At 28.0% G+C, this 19,712-nt stretch overlaps 3 protein-coding genes across 12 annotated transcripts; 2 read left to right on the forward strand and 1 right to left on the reverse strand.

Annotated features, from left to right (window-relative positions):
• The first annotated feature begins 1,125 nt into the window (after positions 1 to 1,125).
• LOC105828238 (probable serine/threonine-protein kinase samkA) lies at positions 1,126 to 4,895 on the forward strand. Of its 2 annotated transcripts, none has more exons than XM_012666479.3 (5): positions 1,126 to 1,579; positions 1,779 to 1,856; positions 1,935 to 2,495; positions 2,855 to 3,909; positions 4,336 to 4,895. In XM_012666479.3, the coding sequence occupies exons 1-5, from the start codon at positions 1,495 to 1,497 to the stop codon at positions 4,588 to 4,590; spliced, it is 2,034 nt and encodes a 677-aa protein (XP_012521933.1). In that variant the 5' UTR covers positions 1,126 to 1,494; the 3' UTR covers positions 4,591 to 4,895. The 2 variants fall into 2 exon arrangements, with proteins under 2 accessions (XP_012521933.1, XP_012521935.1); XM_012666481.3 differs by having other exon boundaries at positions 1,127 to 1,579; positions 3,167 to 3,909.
• A 753-nt stretch (positions 4,896 to 5,648) lies between these two features.
• Positions 5,649 to 19,396, reverse strand: LOC105836143 (regulator of telomere elongation helicase 1 homolog). Of its 8 annotated transcripts, none has more exons than XR_004962071.1 (14): positions 19,268 to 19,396; positions 19,059 to 19,143; positions 18,148 to 18,571; positions 17,817 to 18,072; positions 17,491 to 17,751; positions 17,093 to 17,403; positions 16,819 to 17,025; positions 15,712 to 15,874; positions 15,383 to 15,640; positions 15,072 to 15,311; positions 14,500 to 14,967; positions 14,282 to 14,426; positions 6,274 to 6,710; positions 5,649 to 6,198 (listed from the first exon to the last, which is right to left on the reverse strand). XR_004962071.1 is itself a non-coding variant. In XM_012679974.3 (12 exons), exons 1-12 carry the CDS (start codon positions 19,189 to 19,191, stop codon positions 6,645 to 6,647), a joined length of 2,895 nt encoding a protein of 964 aa, XP_012535428.1. In that variant the 5' UTR covers positions 19,192 to 19,393; the 3' UTR covers positions 6,519 to 6,644. The 8 variants fall into 8 exon arrangements, 2 of the variants coding, with proteins under 2 accessions (XP_012535428.1, XP_012535427.1); XR_004962072.1 differs by having other exon boundaries at positions 19,278 to 19,395; XR_004962068.1 differs by having other exon boundaries at positions 6,274 to 6,372; positions 6,462 to 6,710; positions 19,059 to 19,394.
• Positions 5,928 to 11,540, forward strand: LOC105836144 (T-complex protein 11-like protein 1). Of its 2 annotated transcripts, XM_028194429.2 has the most exons (8): positions 5,928 to 6,065; positions 6,174 to 6,294; positions 8,179 to 8,286; positions 8,420 to 8,714; positions 8,803 to 9,324; positions 10,122 to 10,306; positions 11,009 to 11,175; positions 11,251 to 11,540. In XM_028194429.2, the coding sequence occupies exons 2-8, from the start codon at positions 6,284 to 6,286 to the stop codon at positions 11,499 to 11,501; spliced, it is 1,539 nt and encodes a 512-aa protein (XP_028050230.1). In that variant the 5' UTR covers positions 5,928 to 6,065; positions 6,174 to 6,283; the 3' UTR covers positions 11,502 to 11,540. The 2 variants fall into 2 exon arrangements, with proteins under 2 accessions (XP_028050230.1, XP_012535433.1); XM_012679979.3 differs by lacking the exon at positions 6,174 to 6,294 and having other exon boundaries at positions 5,941 to 6,065.
• Positions 19,397 to 19,712: the final 316 nt, after the last annotated feature.

Below are 19,712 nucleotides of genomic sequence, written 5' to 3' on the forward strand. Positions count from 1 at the left end.
AGGCTCAAACATTATAGTGAATTTCTTAAACATTTTTTCATTCATAGTTAAATTTCGACATAAAAACAATTAAACACAACTCTTAAAAATTCAAAAGGCTTGTTCTTAATTTAGTATATAATATTCTACTGAAAAAAATTACGTCGAAATTATAATGAAATTACATAACAAATTACGTAATTAATGACGACCAAACACGTAACAAAATGTTTTAAATTGTTGCCTGTTTTTTAAAAATCATGTGATTTGAAAAATTACATGATTTTAAAGAAAATTATGTAATTTTGAAGAAATACGTACGTTATTTAAAAAATTATGTCATTTTGAAAAGTCATATAATGTTTTGGGAATTACGATTTTGTCCATAAAAAAATAGTAAAAAATTTAATTTACTTACTATTTTTATAGACAAAATCATAATTCTTAAAACATTATGTGACGTACTTTTCAAAATGACATAATTTTTCAAATAATGTACTTCTTCAAAATTACATAATTTTCTTTAAAATTATATAATTTATATAGAGTTATTTATTTATTTATATTTATGTAAATATTGTGCGTGTATATGTGTGCAAGAATCAGTATTGTGATTATATTGCGATGTTATGATATATTTGAGCACTTTTAAAATTCGCGCTGCAGAAAATGACGTTTCCGGTTGTTGCACACTGTCTATGGATAGATTTGTGCACCAATCAGCAAGCTCATCTGCCACACTGAGTAAAGGTGCCTTTTCACGCTGATGCTTGACGCTCATTTTCAGCATCAAAAGACATCACGTGACTAAAAATGACAAATGTGTATCTTTATTTTTAGTCACGTGATGTCTTTTGACGCTGAAAATGAGCGTCAAGCGTCAGCGTAAAAAGGCACCTTAAGGCCCGGTTCCACAACTCACGGTTAACTGCTAACGGAAGATTAATCGACTACTTATCTTTCTCTATATTATTATCTAAGGAGAGACAAAAAATCTATTAACCTCCCGTTAGCAGTTAACCGTGAGTTGTGGAGCCGGGCCTTAGGGTCTGTTCGCGTCACATGCTTCAACATGCTCCTATTCACCCCAACGCACTCCAATACGTTCCGATGACGCCAACCTATTAGAATGCGTTGGAGTGAGTAGGAGCATGTCGGAGCATGGCGACGCGAACAAACCAAAATACTGCTGTGTCAATTTGTGTCACGGCTGGAAAGCTCCCATTATATATGCTATGGAAAATACACAGGGGCATTTCAGTGATGTTTTTTTGAACGCATCCTATGAAAGTTTTTTTTCTTCTGTTGAGAAGTGTGTTAAATGGTGTTAAATATGGTCAAATGCAATCAGCAATTACCGTGAATATTCCATCGCATGATGTTATTAATGTTTATGTAATGAAATTTAGTTAGTAGATAAAAATTTCAGTTTAAAGAAACGTACAGATTTATAAGTTACAAAAAATTAATGAAACCAGAGCTTTATAAATATTGATTTCAACATATATTTTCAACATGTATGGGCTATATGAAAATAAGAAGAAATATTTTGTTCAAACTCCAAATACACGTAATGTAAATAAATTAATAGCACAAAGTGGTAAGTTACAAATAACTTTTGTAATTTGTATGATAATTTAATGGTAACAATTTTTTCATAGACAGTCTAATAACTATATAAATATATCCAGTTTTTAAATTCAAGTGTTTAAAATATTTTATTTTTTTAACATAATGCGTTTTTTTTTATTTTACAAATTGTTCTTAAGATAGTTAACATTAAATGCTTTGATCCACAGATGACAATGAAATGCTTAATAGAATAGCAAAAAATTTAAATTTGAGAATACCAGTTGTACAAGTAAATAAGAATATTGGTAAGAATTAAAGTTTATTGTTTATATAACAATAAGAAAATATAACATTATGGTTGATTACAACTTGTCTTTTTTCAGTTAATATTAGCACATTTAAATCTGAATGTATTTTTGATGTAACACACAATTTTCAAACATTTTCTGAAAATATGAATGATAATATCGACGAATTTATGATGATTGATGAAAAACATATAATAGATGAAATTATTGAAATACGAAATGAGTCAATTTCCAATAATACTAATGATAATAGTATTGACAATACAGAATTACATGAAGATATTAATAAAGATTCAGAGAAATTACATTCCCACAAAAATAATTATAATAATGATGATGTAGACATGGTTGACTCTTGCTATAATGCAGATTCTGAAAGTTCTGAGGAAGAAAGTGATGTACAATCGAAAAAATCTAATACCAATATACAGAAAAGCTCAAAGACATCATTAAATGTTAACAAAAAAAAAATCTGTGATGATATTCATTTACGAGTTCAATGCTCAAAACCAAAAGGTAGAGGAAAAAGAAATTTTTGTTTTTATTGCAAAAAAATGATGACAAAGATAAGCAGGCATTATGAAACAATTCACAAAGATGAAGAGGATGTGAAAAAATTTATCTCATTACCTAAAGGTATAGAAAGCATTTCTCGTAAATTATTAAAAAATATACTTTTGTTATAAAAATTTAATAATTTGTTAATATATCAATTTATCTACTATTTGTCAATGTTTACTCTGTAATAATTTTAATAGAGAAATTTCAACAAAGTTTTAATGAAGTTTTGATGAAATTTTAATGACATTTTACTAAACTTTTATATTTATTTTGATTAATAATTTTATCACAATTTTATAAAAAATTTATTAGTTGTAATGTCATTAATTTATCATTACGAAGTAATGATTTGTCAATTCTGTATAATTTTTTACTTTTAATAATTTTTAAAATAGTAATTTAAATTTTGATGATTTTTTTGCCTTTTATATTAGGTAATCAAGATAGACAGAATATTATTAAACATCTTAGACAAAAAGGCAATTATTTATTCAATCTAAATCCTACCTACAATAACGGAGAACTTCTAGTTTGTAGAAGACCGACAGAATCTGGAACAAAAACTGCATGCGATTTTGTTTGTTGTGCCGGATGTAAAGGCTTTTTTTCTAAAAGTTCTATACGTCAACATTTTAGAAAATGTACACAAAAAGTTGTTGCCAGATCTGTTAACAAACTTGGAAATATAATTCAAGATCGAATACATGAATGTGCAAATTCTATTTTAAGAAATGTTATATTTCCAGTATTAAGAGAAGACGATATTATTCGATTAATTAGATATGATGAACTAGTAATCACTTACGGCAATAAAATGTGTCTAAAACGCGATACGAATCAACATCAGCATCAAGAAAGGATAAGAACTCGTTTAAGACTATTAGGACGATTCTTACAAGCTCTTCGAAAAATTAATAAGGATGTAACAGATTTTTATAGTCTTTATCATCCGTCAAAATACGATAATTGTATTACTGCCGTAAATCAACTGGCAGGCTTTAATGAAAATACAAAACTCTATGCAGCTTCTTCCGTTGCATCAACTCTTTGCGCATACATAAGAGAAATGGGAAATTTGGGTATCGCTGAACACATAAAACGTAATAAATTGAAAGAAAAGATAAACATAGAAGACTTTCTACAATTATTCCAAGGTTTTAGTGTGTCTGTTCAAAAAAATGTTAAAAAATCTAGAATACAAGCTAGACGGAATAAAAAAACACAGGAATTATCATTTGACGACATTAAAGTGTTACATGACTTTTTACAATCTAACAGGCGTAAAGCATTTCAACAACTTAAAAACATATTCACATTTAATACTTGGCGACAGCTAGCAGAATTCACTTTGATATCTGTTCAAGTATTTAATAGGCGATGTGCCGAAGCAGTAGAACGTATGTCCATCGACGACTATATGCATCAAGGATGTATAAACAAGCGAACGAATTCAGATATATATGAATCCTTACTACATGAAACCCGAAAAGTATGTTTTCAAACTTATTTGTATATTTATATATGTATTCCACTTCGTTTATGAGATATTTTGTTTTTCATGTCAAAATATGATAGAGTAAAATAAATTAGAAATAGAGTAACATTTTTAATGATATTAATTAAATATCACATATTTTATATTAAATGTGATATAAATTGAAATTAGAGTAAAATTATATTTAATCTTAATTTTTAATTAAAATTAAAATTTAAAAATATTAATCTTCCAGTATTAATAACAGGTATAAATATTAATACTTGAAGATTAATTATGAAGATTAATATTGAATTTTTAATTATAATATACAATAGACAAACAAACATATATATATATATATATACATATATAAAATATATAATATATATTATAAACACTTATAGATATAAATAATAAAATAATTGTATATTCTTTCAGACAGTTGATAACTATGTAAGAGTTCCTATTAGAGAACGCTGTGGAAAACCTGTTGCTATTCTTTTGGATTGCGAAATGAAAAATTGTATCGAGGTACTTCTACGATATCGTAAAGAAGCAAATATTCATGAAAAAAACCCTTACATCTTTGCTCTACCGGGTGATGATAAAAGGCGATTTAAAGCATGTGATATTATTACGCAAATACTTCCTACAATGCAAAGAACATGTTCTTCAGATAATGAAACTTCATAACCATATTGTAACGAAATACATAAATTATATTGAATCTGTCAGGACGTGATAATAACACGACTATTTATTTATGTCATGACGAAAGTATGTATATGCAACATTATTTGGTAAATTAAAATAATTAAAATTCTCGATTGTGTATCATAGAACAAGGACGACATATTGGACAAGATATATTTAGGACAAAGTAATTTTAAATAAATTAATGAAGAAAAAATCTAAATATATCAATGAAATTGTATAATATATATGCTATATAATAATATATTATATAGTAATAAATAAAACAAAATATATTATAAAAATACAATATATTTTACTGTGTATTCATTTTTCAATCTTTAACCTTTAAATTAATCATGCGAAAACACTGCGATTCCAAGTCATGTTGCTTTAATATTTTAAAAGTTGGCTAGTATAAGTAATTTTGTTGCTTAAAAGATGTATATTTTTCATTATATTCATTATTTTCCTCATTTTATTTTGAGGTAACATGAATAATGGTACTTTTTTCTTTTTTTTATCGCACCTTATATGTTTTGCTTTTAAGAATAAAAATTAATAAGTTAAAGTTTATATGTTTTAAAAATAATTAGTTCGAGGTAAAAACTAAATAATTAAAATTCTAACTTTGAACTTTTATAACCTTTTTTTATTTATAATTTTTTTATAAAATTACTACCCAATTACTATCCAAATACTATTTGCATTTCCTTTTGCAACATTTTTCTATTTTAATTGCCTCATTTTTATAATATAACATAGATTTTCGAATGTCACAACTTGGTATAAAAATTTTACTAAAATTTTGATATATATATATATATATATATATATATATATATATATATATATATATACATACATATATAACTGACATTTCATTACTTAGACAAAATTTCAATGAATATGTAATGAATTTAATTATATTTTGTTAAGATTTTCTGCTTTAATAAAAATATAGATGTCTCAACAAAAATTTAATGAAATTTCTACAAAAAATTATTAATACTATTTAGTGAAAAAGTAAGGAAATTTCAATTAATTTTTTTATAAAATTGCAATTAAAAAGTCTAATTTTTATTAAAATTTTCCATTCCAGAAAGTGCAGATTTGAGGATAGGTGCCTCCAAGATCTCGAGACTGTCGGATTTCAACCAGAGTTGCATTCGCATGACGTTCAAACAACGCGTGCTGCGCGGAGCAACGCGATACAACACTTCCGGTCGAATCTGACGAGTCCGAGATGCTATAGCTATAGGTGCACGGTCTCACCAGCTGTTTCCAAATTCGTTCGCGGACTCGGTCGCGGGATGCTGGCCAGCGAGCACGCACGGTCGCAGACAGATCCGATGTGCCGGCGGTGGATCTGAGGGCCACACGGGAAAAGAGAGAGAAAGAGACGTGATCTCTCCACGGTGTCGTCCGCACCGTGCATGGTTAACCTGCGTGACTCCTGCCGGAATTCCTGCCCGGTAATAACGACACTCCGTGAAGAAATATAGTCCGCGAATTGCTTTCGACGTTTTCATGGATGTTCTTTTTATAGTTACAAGCTGACCTATTTCTCTTTTATTTTGAAGCGTGTTTTAAAGTCCGAATCTAAACCTGTGTGGATTATGCTACGATTAGTCTTTTAAATTTTATATATATATAATATATATCTGTATATACGCATCTTACATTCAGCACTATGCCAGACAGGTATGTTATCTGTAAGCTTTGTTTATATTTGTAGTCTGATATGATGATTCTTTCCCTTTGTCTTAGGAACAAAGAATCCTGCAAATTTTAGGCTTTTCTTTTCATAAACAAGTCTCGTAACATGTAATATCGAATTATCATTATAAGTATTAGTGACTGATTCTTACATTGTTATAATTTGTATATCTTTTAAATCTCTACAAGAGAAGTAATTAGGACAAACGTTTTTTGGTGATGTTTTATTAGGAACCAGGTTTTGTTCGGTGCTGGAGTAATATGGGGTGTGACCTTTTGCTGTCTTTTGTTTAGTCGTAAATTGAGACCCATGACATTGTTAAATTTCATCCCCATTATATTATCTCGGTCAGTTTCTCTTTGTCTGAAGTGTGTACAGAACAATATTGTTTTTAATCTAACTAAAAAGTGTTAAGTTAATATTAATGTCTGTGACATTTAGTTAAACATAATACAGAGTATTATGTTTTTATTTCACATATTATATTTTTATTCCTTAACTAATTAAATATTTCAAATTTGAATTAAATCATCTTACTAGTCTTGTTTTCTATTCTTACATTTATATGAGAATTAAATAATGTACTTAAATATAAATGTAAAAAAATGCTGTTATTGTTGACTCGTTAATGATTAACAATTTTACTTGTCAGATATTGACATTATTGGCATTTAACTAAACATAACAATCAACAAATTACATTTTAATAATTATTTCAAATGTAAGTTCATTTGTCTTTTGCTAGTTCTATTTGTTTTTTGTCTTATAAATAATGTACTTATTATCATTGTTACTATTTATTAATTACAAAACATTTTTTTTTATTTAGTATTGGCATTATTTAGCTAAATGTAATAATTAGCAAATTATATTTTAATAATGATTTCAAATTTGAATTGTTTTAGTAGTCTTTCTACTTGTTTTTATCTTATAAATAATATACTTTTAAAATATCTGTTACTGTTGATTTGTTACTAATCACAAAACAATTTTATCCATTTAATATTGTTGGTATTTAGTTAAATGTAACAATCAAATTTAATTTAATTAGTATTTTTTCAAACTTTAATGCTTTTGCCAATTAGCATAATTGACCGACTTAAATATTATAAAGTCATTATGAGTAGTTTGGAGGACAGAGTAAAAAATAATTTTTTTCCTTCAATATCTCTTAAAAGGTATTATGTCAATGACATAATTGGATTGGTGACTATTTTAGCACTGTATGGTCTTATTTCGAACAAGGATTACATTTGTATTAAAAACAAATAATAAGCCAATTTTTTTAAATAAAAGAAATTTTAATAAATATAAGTAATATATCCAGATGTTATCACGTTATTTTGTTCATTTCCTATATTACATTTATTACATTTTAATGAGTATTTTAGACTTGAACTAAGTCGTTTTGTTGATCTTCTTACATACTTTTTATCTTGTAAATAATGTACTTATAAAATATTATTTTTACTATTAATTTGTTACTAATATTAAAAAGAATTTTATCTAACTAAATGTATATTTCAAGCATTTGGCTAAATATAGTAATAAAAAAGGTATGTTATATTACTGTGAGATAATTTTTATCAGCAATATAAAATTCTAATTCTTCATAGCTGTTTCAAATTTGAATTGAATTGTCCTAGAGTGCTATTATATTTATCGTACGACAAATTTTTCAAGTTTGATTGGCTGCAGACTAGAAGATTTCTAAAAACTCAAGAACTTTTCTATCCCACAATCAATTAATACACTGGAAAAATTCTATATAAATATAAATGTAATAGTACCTTCACTGGTTTTCCTACTTGTTTTCATTTGTTCATTTTATAAATAATGTTCTTATAAAACACATTATGTTTATATAGCAATAAAAAAATGGAGAATGAGGATGAACAGAAACAGAATACAAATGACGCTGGTACATCAATGAACTGTGATACTAATGTACATACAAATACAAATGTGGAAAATAGGTATATAGTTAAAATTTACAACAAACATGTAATACTTTGTCATTAGTGTCATTTTAATTAATTAATGCTTTATATAAATATTTTGTTATATATGTTATAATTTATCTTTTATATACTTTTTGTGTCGATGCAGGCAATCAACAACAAATTTTATGATGACGGGATTAACAGCGGCGTCGCCACCAAAATTCGTGTCTTTAGACGAAATTATAAAAGCTGCTAATGGAATGAAAAATATGGCCTTAGCACACGAAATCGCAGTAGATGAAAATTTTCAATTACAAAAATTAGAACCAAAAGACGGTAGTTTTCATAGACGAGTAAAAGAAATAATGCACAAAGCTTTTTGGAATTTGTTAGCGGAACAGCTGGCCCAGGATCCACCAGATTATTCGCAAGCATTGGTTTTAATGAAAGAAATTAAAGAAGTAATAATTCTGTTTTATTATATGATGACATATGGAAGTTGACAACGGATTGAACGATTTGTAACAACATATTCTTTGTTTATTTCAGTCACTGGATGAACTTGTGCCGCCGTACAATACGAGAACCAAAGAAAATATTAGAGAAGTGCTCGATTTGGACTTGATCAAGCAGCAAGCGGAGAAAGGCGTATTAGATTTTGATCATTACGCGCAATACATAATCTCTATCATGAGCAAGATATGCGCGCCGGTAAGAGACGACAAAATCAAAGAGCTGTCGAAGCAGGTGGACGTCATTGAGACGTTCAAGGGTGTTATGGAATTATTGCAGTTAATGAGATTGGACCTGGCAAACTTTACTATTACAATGAGTAGACCGAGTATTGTTGCGGCGAGTGTTGAGTACGAGAAAAAAAAGTTTGCTGAGTTTTTAAAAGTTAATCCGAATGGCTTGCAATACACAGAAAAGTGGTTATTGAGAAACTTTGATCCAAAGAAAGTTACAAGTTCATCGAATGCTGGCGCTAATAATGTACGACAAATGACTCATTCTTTATTGACAGAGGCCTACCTTGATCTCCTAGAATGGGATTTCAATCCAGATGCTGAGGTAGTACAGACATTTTATTGGAATACAGATATCTCTCTACCTAATGACTTAAGAATTTTAATTATTATATTGAGAGAGAGAGAGAGAGAGAAGTATGCGAATAGTTCGAGAATTTAGAATCATCTAATTCGATTTCAAGTTAATCGCTTATTTGGTTTGTTTTATTTATATTTTTCACGGGATCAATTTTGTATCAGCACATACCAATTCTCGTGCCTGTTTGTCAATTTTTAAGACTTTACTACTATGTTTTCTAAATCTTACAAACCAATATAAATTATTTAAAAAAATCGTGTACATGATGGATAACACAAGTCTATGTGATTTTAATGTTTGAGATTTGACAATTTCTTACGTAATTTTGTGCACTGAATCCGAATTTAGCCTCAGAATTTTGTTCCCTCAAGTCAGATTTCTGAGATAAATGAGGTTAAAGATGATACTGACCAACTTTGATCGTATAAATGCTTGATTGAGACACCTCTAATTAAATATTATATTTAAAAAAGTAATCTTGTTTTTAATCACTTGTTTAAAGTTAATCTGTATTTAAGCTAAACAATTTTATAATAACAAATATTATAATTTTTACTATTTCCTAAAAAAAAATATAATTATTTTCATTAATAAAGTAATTACTTTGCATAAATAATGTTTTATTTATATGAAATATAAATGCTATTCGATTTATGATTAATTTTATTTTATGAACTCTTGAAACGTAAGTAGAGAGATACCTGTATAGGATTTTATATTATATATTTTCAATAAATTTATAAGAAATTTTATTTTTTTAGACATTGATGTTGGATCAAGGAAGACTTTTGGAATTGCGTGACATAACCAGCAGACTGAGCATCGTTGGTTCTGTGATTTTATTGGTTAATAATACAATTGGTGCACCAATTCATGGGGTCTCAAGCTTTAAGAAGAATATTAAGGAACATTTAAACGCACTGTTAGATTCTGTACATTCAAACAAGTACGTTAAATAATTATAGCAATTGAAAACAAATTGATATTAATTATTTTTTAATTTATTCGTTTAATCGAGGAGACACATATGTCTCGATTTCGTATTTGTGTGTATTATTTATTAAATTTATTAACATATGTAATATTTATGTAATATTTAATAACATATATAACGAAACATAAAATTTATTTAGAACTGGAAAATTTTAAATATTCTATGATGTTCAGAAACAAATAGTAAGTAAAATTGGTGAAAAATTGATTTTTTAGGTTCATATTTAATTTATTTTCTGTAAAAAAACATCCCAGATAGCACAAAATATTTATAAAATATTTATAAAAAAGAAAAAGATTTATGATAAATATTTTGTACATATTTTTATGTCCGAGTTTGTCAGGTATAAAAAAAATGATAAACATTTATGAAAATATTTAAAATAAATATTTATACCATTATTATCAAAGAATATAAAAAATATTTCAAGTTCATATATCATAAATAGTTTTCAATACATTTTAAAAATATATTCTATATATTGTTGATAATAATTTTTGTATCATTTCTAAATGGTTTATGAAAAATAATTATATAATCTTTAAAAAATATTTTTTGAAAATAAATTTGTAAAATATTTATAAATATTTATGATAATATTTTGTGCTATCTGGGATGTGCATAACGAATAATCTTTACTTCTGTGTGTTACAGAGATTTAGAAACTGCAATGCCAAATATTGTACTACAAGTAAAAACAGATGTCAAAACAACATTACGGGAAGTTGATGCTCCTGAGTTATCATCAGAATTGGAAACGCTGTTAGAAGGTCAAATAGCCGATCTTGTAGATACAAAACATAAGATCAGATATCTCGTCAGTAAGTGTTAAAAAATGGATTTCATGATTTTATTTGTTAAATTATACTTTTGACTATAAATATATATCGTTTTAGGTTTACGAATTAGACAATTCGTACAGAAAATCATTAAATCGCAATCCACTGCACCTCAACAAGTACCACCAGGCCTCTCCTCGCTGCAAGAGGAATTAACAGCCATCGCTGCTCGATTTGCAATACTTGTTTCGCATAATCGCAGCGTATTCGGCGAGTATTATCAAGATATTGTTGCAAACGCGCTTGCAAAAAGCGATGTTGATAATGATAAAGAGATGGACATGCATGAAACACACATGGAAGTGTAAAAAGGAATAAATAATGTGTTAATAAATGATGTGAATACACTCTCGGATCTCGATATGCTCGTATCCAAAACGTTATATCGAGATTTTATCGCAGAGCTGGGATTATATATCTAGCAATTATATTCAGTGGATAAATATCAACATAATAATTCCTCTAATTTATTTTCTATTAATATAAAATGTTTACAAACATTTAGAATAAATATCTAGAACGCTCTAGGGAATAATACATATATGTTAATGTTTGATGAAGGGACAGTAATTTAAAAAATATTACAAATATATAAAGAAATATACGAAGAAAAAATCTATATATTACGAAACATAAAATTTATTTAGAATTGGAAAATTTTAAATATTCTATGATGTTTGGAAACAAATAGTAAGTAAAATTTGTGAAAAAATTGATTTTTTAGGTTCATATTTAATTTATTTTCTGTAAAAAAAACATGTGCATAACGTATTTCTTTATATACATATATACATATATATATGTACGCGTCTTTTAAAATGCTATCTCTTTATCGAATATTAATTCTCGAATATGAAGAGTATCAACGTAATAATTCTTTTATAATTTATTATTTATTAATATATAATATTTAAAAAATTATATCTAGAGACTCTGTGATAATATCTTCTGCAATATTACATGAGACATATTTGTAGTAAAACAGATTTGTAGAAAATTTTTAACATTTTGCGACATTTGGCTAGTAGAGATGAGCAAACTTCGAATATAAGTTGAATCTTATCTTGAATCTCTATGATCATTCTTCAAATGCAAACTGTTCAAAAATTTCAAATTTAAGAGAGATTCGAATATTTTATATATTAAAGAGGTAAGAATTGATAATTTTGAGGTAAGAAAAATATAGTTTTTGACTATTTTTTATAAAATAAAATAAAATGATAAATAACTTTATATCGTGTCATTAATATAATTTTTCTTACACATGTGTATTTATATATATTTAAAAAATATTTTTTATTTATACAGAGTGGTCGTTAAATATTTAAAAAAATTTAAAGAATATTAATATAATATGAGAATTAGAAAGTGAAAGGAGTTATTCCTCATACTAATTTAAGACGAAAACTTTATATAACTATATATTCGAAATAGCTTGGTTTTAAAGATACAAGATATTAAATTGGAGGTAAAAATTTTGTTTTCCAAAAATTTCGAAAATTACTCGGTTATTTTAATGAAATTTTATGCATGTTGAAGAACATGAAAATAACGAATAAAGAAATGAAATCCGATTTGATTCGACATCGAAAAACCTCAAACATTCGCACATCTCTATCGGTCAGCCCACAAATTGTCAATGCATTACTAATAAATGAATTAGTTTTATATCTAAGTATTTGAATGTCATATGACTTCGTGTGTACGAATTTGTAAATGACAGGCCGCGAGTTTGAATCTACATCCCGTATATACAGATTTTTAAATTCATTATATATAATCTTTAGCAGAAGTCATGGAGGAACTCTTTAAATCTAGATAACGTATAGGGACTGATGTAACCTCATTCACATCCGTTACTAAACTAACATTTCTATTTTGGTTCGAGCAGCTTTGATGATGGTTTGTATTTCATTTTGAGATTGCAAAGCATCTTTATCTTCAGCTGATTTGGATATACTCGTTGCATTTAGATAAAGAATAATTAAAATTAATGAAATAAGCGATAGAAGAATATCACTGACGAAAAAATTTTGAGCAACTTTTTGTTTTGTTTGAGCAATTAAATCCCAGCTCTGCCTCATGGAACAATCAAGTTCCTCTCAATAGATCAAACTGTGTTCACTTTTATGCGTTCCTCTTAATAATAGAACTTTTTCGAGCGCTATATTGAGATCGTTTTATTAAGGTGCGAGTATATATATATATATATATAAAATTTTTCATATTTGCCCATTTAATCATGTAATGGACGATATTCATAAATTGCATATTACATGATTATCAAGATAGAAAAGATGTCTGTATTTTTTACACTATCATTCACAATTGCAACGATCATTTAATGCAAATAGTAATAGAATTACATATATATTTTTCTTCTTTTTTTAATGTTATCTGCAAGACATTAGTGTACAATATATGACTAATTAAATTTTAATGGTATTTGGTATTACTTTTATTTATTAATATATTGACTAAATTTTAATGGTATTTAATGTTACTTTTACTTTTTTTATATTTTTTCACAACCTTTGTTATAATATTTTTTGTTATAAATTATCATGTAGAGTATCAAGGTATGTATAAAATTTGTATATAAGTGTTTACGATTATAATACTGTTTCTAATTGCCAAAGTCAGTTTTATACTGTTATCACAAAAGTAAAAAAAACTAATTTTATCATACTTTACATTTTCGAATTTCTATTTAATCTCTCTATAATGATGCCTGCATTATTTTACATTTAGCATCTAATCTAATAACTTATAAACTTTAATCAAAATATTTATTACTAAGCAGATTTAGTCTTTTGTTAGTCTATTAAAAATGAATATATATACATATTTAATTTAAATAAAATTATATATATATGCATTAACATTCATTATCCTTCAATATTCTAAGTTAGTGTAATATTAAGGCAATTTTAAATGCTTTATATAACTTTTAAAGGATGCAACATGTTGCTTCTTTAAGAAACTTTGAAATCCTAAAAGTAGAAATATTTTTAAAAAATTTGGTTTTTCACTCTTAATTCTACAGATCGTCTTAACTCTTCAATTTGTTGATATATAGAAGACTTACCTATAAATAGATGCTGTAACTGTCCAGTCGGTGGAAATAAACTTGTCAATATTTTCAATAACTCGTCAAAATCACCACTTTGTGTATATTTCTGTATCATAATTGCAAATGTTTTATAATCACTCGCTGATAATGCTCGTTTTACCTACAAACATTTTTTTAAGAAAAAAAATTATACATAATTTTTTCCATAAAGATTTGAATGATTATTTACTTACATCTTTCAAATATTGTTTTCCCAGTGTTTTTTTATTATCTTTATTAGCATCCTTATCGTTTTGTATGAAATTTTGTGTGGAATCATTTTCTGGAATTGTTAACGAAGAGGTTGAAGGAGCAGAAAAATACGAATCAATTCCAGGTGTTATAATATTAATTTTTCTTTTTTTCGCAACTGGTTCTTCGGATCGATATTTTTCTAATTCGCGCGTATTCTGATTGTTTTTTAATTTACAAGCACCGAAATTGATTGCAGATTGCGGTTTTGTTGACTCTTTGTCCTTCGGATTTTCATTTAGATACATATTTATATTGAAACTATTCTTAATCGATTCTTCTGTTTCAGAATTATTTGGTGCTCTTCTGAGAGAATGAGATATTGTTGTTGTTTGAAAGATAGCACCTACAGCAGGCAGTGATAAATCAGTATTCCCATATTGTGCATGAGTGATATTAGATTGCGGCAGCTGAAAAAATTAATAAACTAATATATAGTACAATAATTGTTAATTATATTAATTACATTTTAATTACATTTAAATAATTGCATTTAGTTAAAATAAAAACTCACTGTACTCTCCGCGTTCTTAAAAAAATCTCGTAATTCTTTTGTAATCATCCCAAAATTCGTAAACCTTTTTATGTATGGTTTGAGCCAAGCCGATAATTGTTTCTTGAAGTTTGGATTTTCAAATCTACAATCGCAAAGTACCACAGCACCATAATCGTTTTTGTGTCTTATTATTCTGCCAATAGCTTGATTGACAGCTCGAGATGCTTCGAGTTGATACCATTCTTGCCCGCTTAGACTCTTAATATTAAAATCATTCATTAATCTTCTTAGGTTTTATTATTTTTACCAAAGTTAAAAACAATTTATACCTCTTTTTCTGTAGTTCTTATTTCCTCCAAATATTTTTGCTTCAGCATAACACGTGGGTCTTTTAAGGGTGGAAATGGAAGACCAATGATTAGTACAGCTCTACCGTTCGCATTTGCAAAATCTAGACCCTCACTGACTTTTCCTCTGCACACTGCCATGAAAACAGCCCCCTTGCAAGATGGGTCTCTAATTTTTTGGTAATACTCATTCATCACATTAACAAATCCCTCTTTAGAGTTAGGTTCTACATAAATGGACTATTACCCAGTAATTAATTTGATATAAAGTATATTTGATGATTTTTTTGAGTATGCTAAATATTTGTTACCTTGCGCTCATTAATCTGTGTCCATAAACCTATATTCTGCCACTCGTCTCTACATTTCTTCATGATTGGATATGATGGAAAGAATATTAATAAACCATGAGGGACAATACAGCAGAAGTTGTATACTGTTCTTCCAAGAGATGCAATATACTTTGGATCATTTCTGTGAAAATATAATAATAAAGAAATTAAATTGTTATTTATTTTATCATTAAGAATAAATTTAATATTACCAATGTTTCGTAAAAAATAAAATATTTGATTGCTTCCAATAGAAAAGGCTTTCGGATACATGCCGCGTTCTGGTACGACGTTCGCGAAACATCGGCGCAATGCTGTACCAGGACCATGCATCCAGAAGCCCTTTCTATTGAAAGCAACGTCAATGGCCATGAAAGCTTTAAGTCTAAAATATTTGATTGGCCCCATGTGATTGCAGCCTAAGATCAGTTCCACTTTTATCATCTATATGTAAGGCGTAAATTTATCAACATTCGATATAGTGGATATTATGATTAATACAATAATTAGTTATATTTTATTATAAATTTAACTCTTAATCAAAATTAAATTGAAAAAACTTTTAAGACTATTTAACTTGGCAATCAACGTAGACGACACAATCATTTAGGAGGACTAGGAAAAGTTCTGTTTTGACTGTAATGACGCATTGAATCATAATAACTGTAACAACACTGAAGATGGCTCAAAAATGACTCCAAAACTTTTGTAATTGAGAAACATTAATGTAATAAAATTATGAAATTTGTAATTTTACTTCATTAATTATGCGCTAAGATCCACAGTATGTCAACAGTATTTGCTCAATTTTTAAGTCAAGTTTTATTAATATTTGCTATTAAAATTAATACTTAGTTTGAACACAGATTAATTGAACAATTAAAAAAACAATTACTGTAATCGGGTATGTTAATCATAAGTCTGAAAATTCGTAAATTGAAGTAGTTTTAAGTAAACGGATACTTATATAAATAATTCATAAAAGGAGATTTCATATTTTGTCCATTCTTATATCTATATCAATGTCAAAGTATACCAAGCAGTTCGCCATTTTACATCTTTTTACCTCCCTTGATATTCATTTACCTTGTGTTGTAAGATGAATTAAGCGGATGGTTATCCGGTCCTTGACTAAGAACACCAACACATACTTGTTCCTTCATTACTATATGCGGATTTTCCAATTGGACTGCGATCGGTATCCCAAGTTCCGAAATGAATGGTTTTAAAGGAGACAACGTGCCGCTTGTGAGCACTACTGAACGTATACCTTGTTCCACCATCTGTTCCATACTGTAAAATGTGTTTGTTACATAATTTATATAATTAAGATAATATATGTATTTTTTTTAAATCATACCCAAAACCAGGACTAAAACACCAGTAACTGATAAGCTTTCCATCCGTTTTAGTTGTCTTTTTAGTTTCCCAAACGTCATTCTTATAACTCTTCTTTTGCTCTTCCATTTGTATATGAACTTTGTAGCAACGTTTTACTTTTTCCTTGTGACGTGCAATAGATACACTGTTGTTAAAAGCAGTTCTCAATAAATCGCTGAACTTTTGCAGTGCATTTCCTTTCCTTGCAAATGGTGAAGTACTGGTAGTAGTCAGATATAAAATAATCTTTTCCAACTTTTCTATTACAATTTGTTCCTTACCGTGTGTTAACTATTACAAAAATAATACAATAGTCACACAGTGCATGTACAGATACGTATTACTCTGATGAATTCATTTCAAATTAAAATTTTATACCTCAACTTTCTCAAGTAGTTCAAAAATAAATCCACCAGGAAAGGTGTCTCCCTCGTTACGGTTTTTTAATTCGATAGAATCAATTGCTTTTTCTAATTCCAAAAACATTGCTTTCAAGATACATAGATCCTCTGCTGTAAAATCTTTTTGAACAGTATTTTCTGATAGAAAATCAAATGACTGCTGATCCGAATCCTTAGCCATGTCTTGCATTACTGCAGTTACTTCATCGATACACATTGCAATATCTGTACTACTTATCTATACAAATACATATAATATTTAATTGGAATATGCACAAAGATCGAACAAAACAAATTTGTTACCTGTAACGATGCTGCTTCTTCGCAAACTTTTTCAACGTTATGAGCTTCATCCAATAAAACTACAGTATTTTGCAAATCTATACCCTGCGACCTTCGTGTTTTAGGATCTAGCAGATAATTATAAGGCATAAAAACAATATCTGCATTCTGTTTCAACTCCTTTGTCAAAAAATATGGGCAACACTTGTGCTTCTGTCCAACTTTAACTAAATCTTCAATGTCCAGCACCTCCTGTTTAAAGACAGGATCATCTTTTCTAAAGAACATTAAATGTGACATAATATATTCACTGTTTTGATTGAAAAGTTATATCTACTAATATTAAACTCACCTAGCCTCAACATTATTATAATAAAAACAAGTTCTTGACTTTACTTTTGCATGACACATGTGTATCTTGTTAAAAGTATTCATCTCTTTAGAAACTTCTGGATGAATGCACAGCTGATCTCGAGATCCTAACACAGTGGTGGCCACATGCTTATACGATGTTCTTTTTAGTTCGTGCATGGCCTGAGACAATTGGGAATGTGTGCGAGATGCATAAATAATTTTAGGCATGGCCCAACCAAAACTTTGGACATTGTCTGGTATGCCAGCTGCTTTCTCAAGTCCAGTAGTTAAATGCTTAAAGAAATGCCCACCAAAATCTTTCTTTTCTATTGTACCTGCTATCACTTGTGCTTGCAACTGAGCTTTCTTTGTCAATAGCCAACTTAAGGAAGAACACAAAAGGCTCAGAGTCTTTCCAGTACCTGCAAAATATTTATTTATAATTTATTTATATTTATATCTATAACATTTAATTACAAATCTATATAAGAATTTGTAAAATAGCTTGAATTACAATTAAATAAATCATTTAATAAAAAAAAATTGAATAAGATAAAATGTATTAATCTAAAAGTTCAATTTTTATCAATGTTAGTTTTTAAGTTTCGATTTTTTTTGTATCAAATAATTTTTCTAAGTTGAAAACAAATTACACTTCAATATATAGTTTTTTTTAAATATAATTTTAAACTACTAAAATTCTCTTATAAAATGTTAATAGTTACAAAAATTAAAAAAAAAATTTTTTATGTAAAGAAACATTTTTTAAAATTTTTTCCAAGTTTTCCCAAAAAATGTTTACAATAAATTTTTAAGTTAATAAGAGATCTTTAAATATAAGAATTTCTAATATTACTTATTTCTCCATGCTCTTTTCCTAAATAACAAAATTGGTGTACATGAATGTACCTGTCGGCGATTCCAAAACACCGTGTTGGCTGTTTTGCAAGCATTCTATCACCTTTCTCATATACTCCTCCTGCACGGGATACGGCTTAAAAGGAAAGCTAACGATGATATCGTTGATTGTAACATCAGGCATCTTGGGGATTTGATCGAAAAACACATCAACCGCAACAAAATGATACACTGGTTCCCGCCAGAATGGGAAAACTAACCTAAGCCCACCTTTCAACCGGACGTTTCATTCTGCATTCTGGGGCTCGATTCTTGAATTCATTTGCAAGAGAAACGTATTCGCAAATTCTGTTCTTACAGAAAAGTTGAAAATTTATTGGCTATCGTATGGCTTTTAACCAATAAACTTGCAACTTTTCTGTTAGAGCGGGTATTTGCGCATACGTTTTCTTGCGAATGAATTCAAGAATCGAGCCCCAGGGGCCCGATTCTTGAAGTCATTCGCAAGAGAAACGTATACGCAAATACTCGCTCTAACAGAAAGTTGCAAGTTTATTGGTTAATAGCCATACGATAGCCAATAAATTTCTAACTTTTCTGTAAAAACAGAATTTGCGAATACGTTTCTCTTGCGAATAAATTCAAGAATCGAGCCCCTGCACTCTTGTACTCTTTCTACTTTGAAGTTTAGAATGGGTAACGATC

This window comes from Monomorium pharaonis, chromosome 2 (genome assembly GCF_013373865.1).
Source record: "Monomorium pharaonis isolate MP-MQ-018 chromosome 2, ASM1337386v2, whole genome shotgun sequence".
Lineage (NCBI taxonomy): Eukaryota > Metazoa > Arthropoda > Insecta > Hymenoptera > Formicidae > Monomorium > Monomorium pharaonis.

Coding starts and splice junctions, on each gene's coding strand:
- LOC105836144 (XM_028194429.2), top strand. Junction 8,287..8,419: donor AATACAAATGTGGAAAATAG/GTATATAGTTAA, acceptor GTGTCGATGCAG/GCAATCAACAACAAATTTTA. Junction 9,325..10,121: donor ATTTCAATCCAGATGCTGAG/GTAGTACAGACA, acceptor TTATTTTTTTAG/ACATTGATGTTGGATCAAGG.
- LOC105828238 (XM_012666479.3), top strand. CDS start 1,495: ATGTATGGGCTATATGAAAATAAGAAGAAATATTTTGTTCAAACTCCA. Junction 1,580..1,778: donor TAAATTAATAGCACAAAGTG/GTAAGTTACAAA, acceptor TTTGATCCACAG/ATGACAATGAAATGCTTAAT. Junction 1,857..1,934: donor ACAAGTAAATAAGAATATTG/GTAAGAATTAAA, acceptor GTCTTTTTTCAG/TTAATATTAGCACATTTAAA.
- LOC105836143 (XM_012679973.3), bottom strand. CDS start 19,191: ATGCCTGATGTTACAATCAACGATATCATCGTTAGCTTTCCTTTTAAG. Junction 18,073..18,147: donor TATAATAATGTTGAGGCTAG/GTGAGTTTAATA, acceptor AATGTTCTTTAG/AAAAGATGATCCTGTCTTTA. Junction 17,404..17,490: donor AACTACTTGAGAAAGTTGAG/GTATAAAATTTT, acceptor TTTTTGTAATAG/TTAACACACGGTAAGGAACA.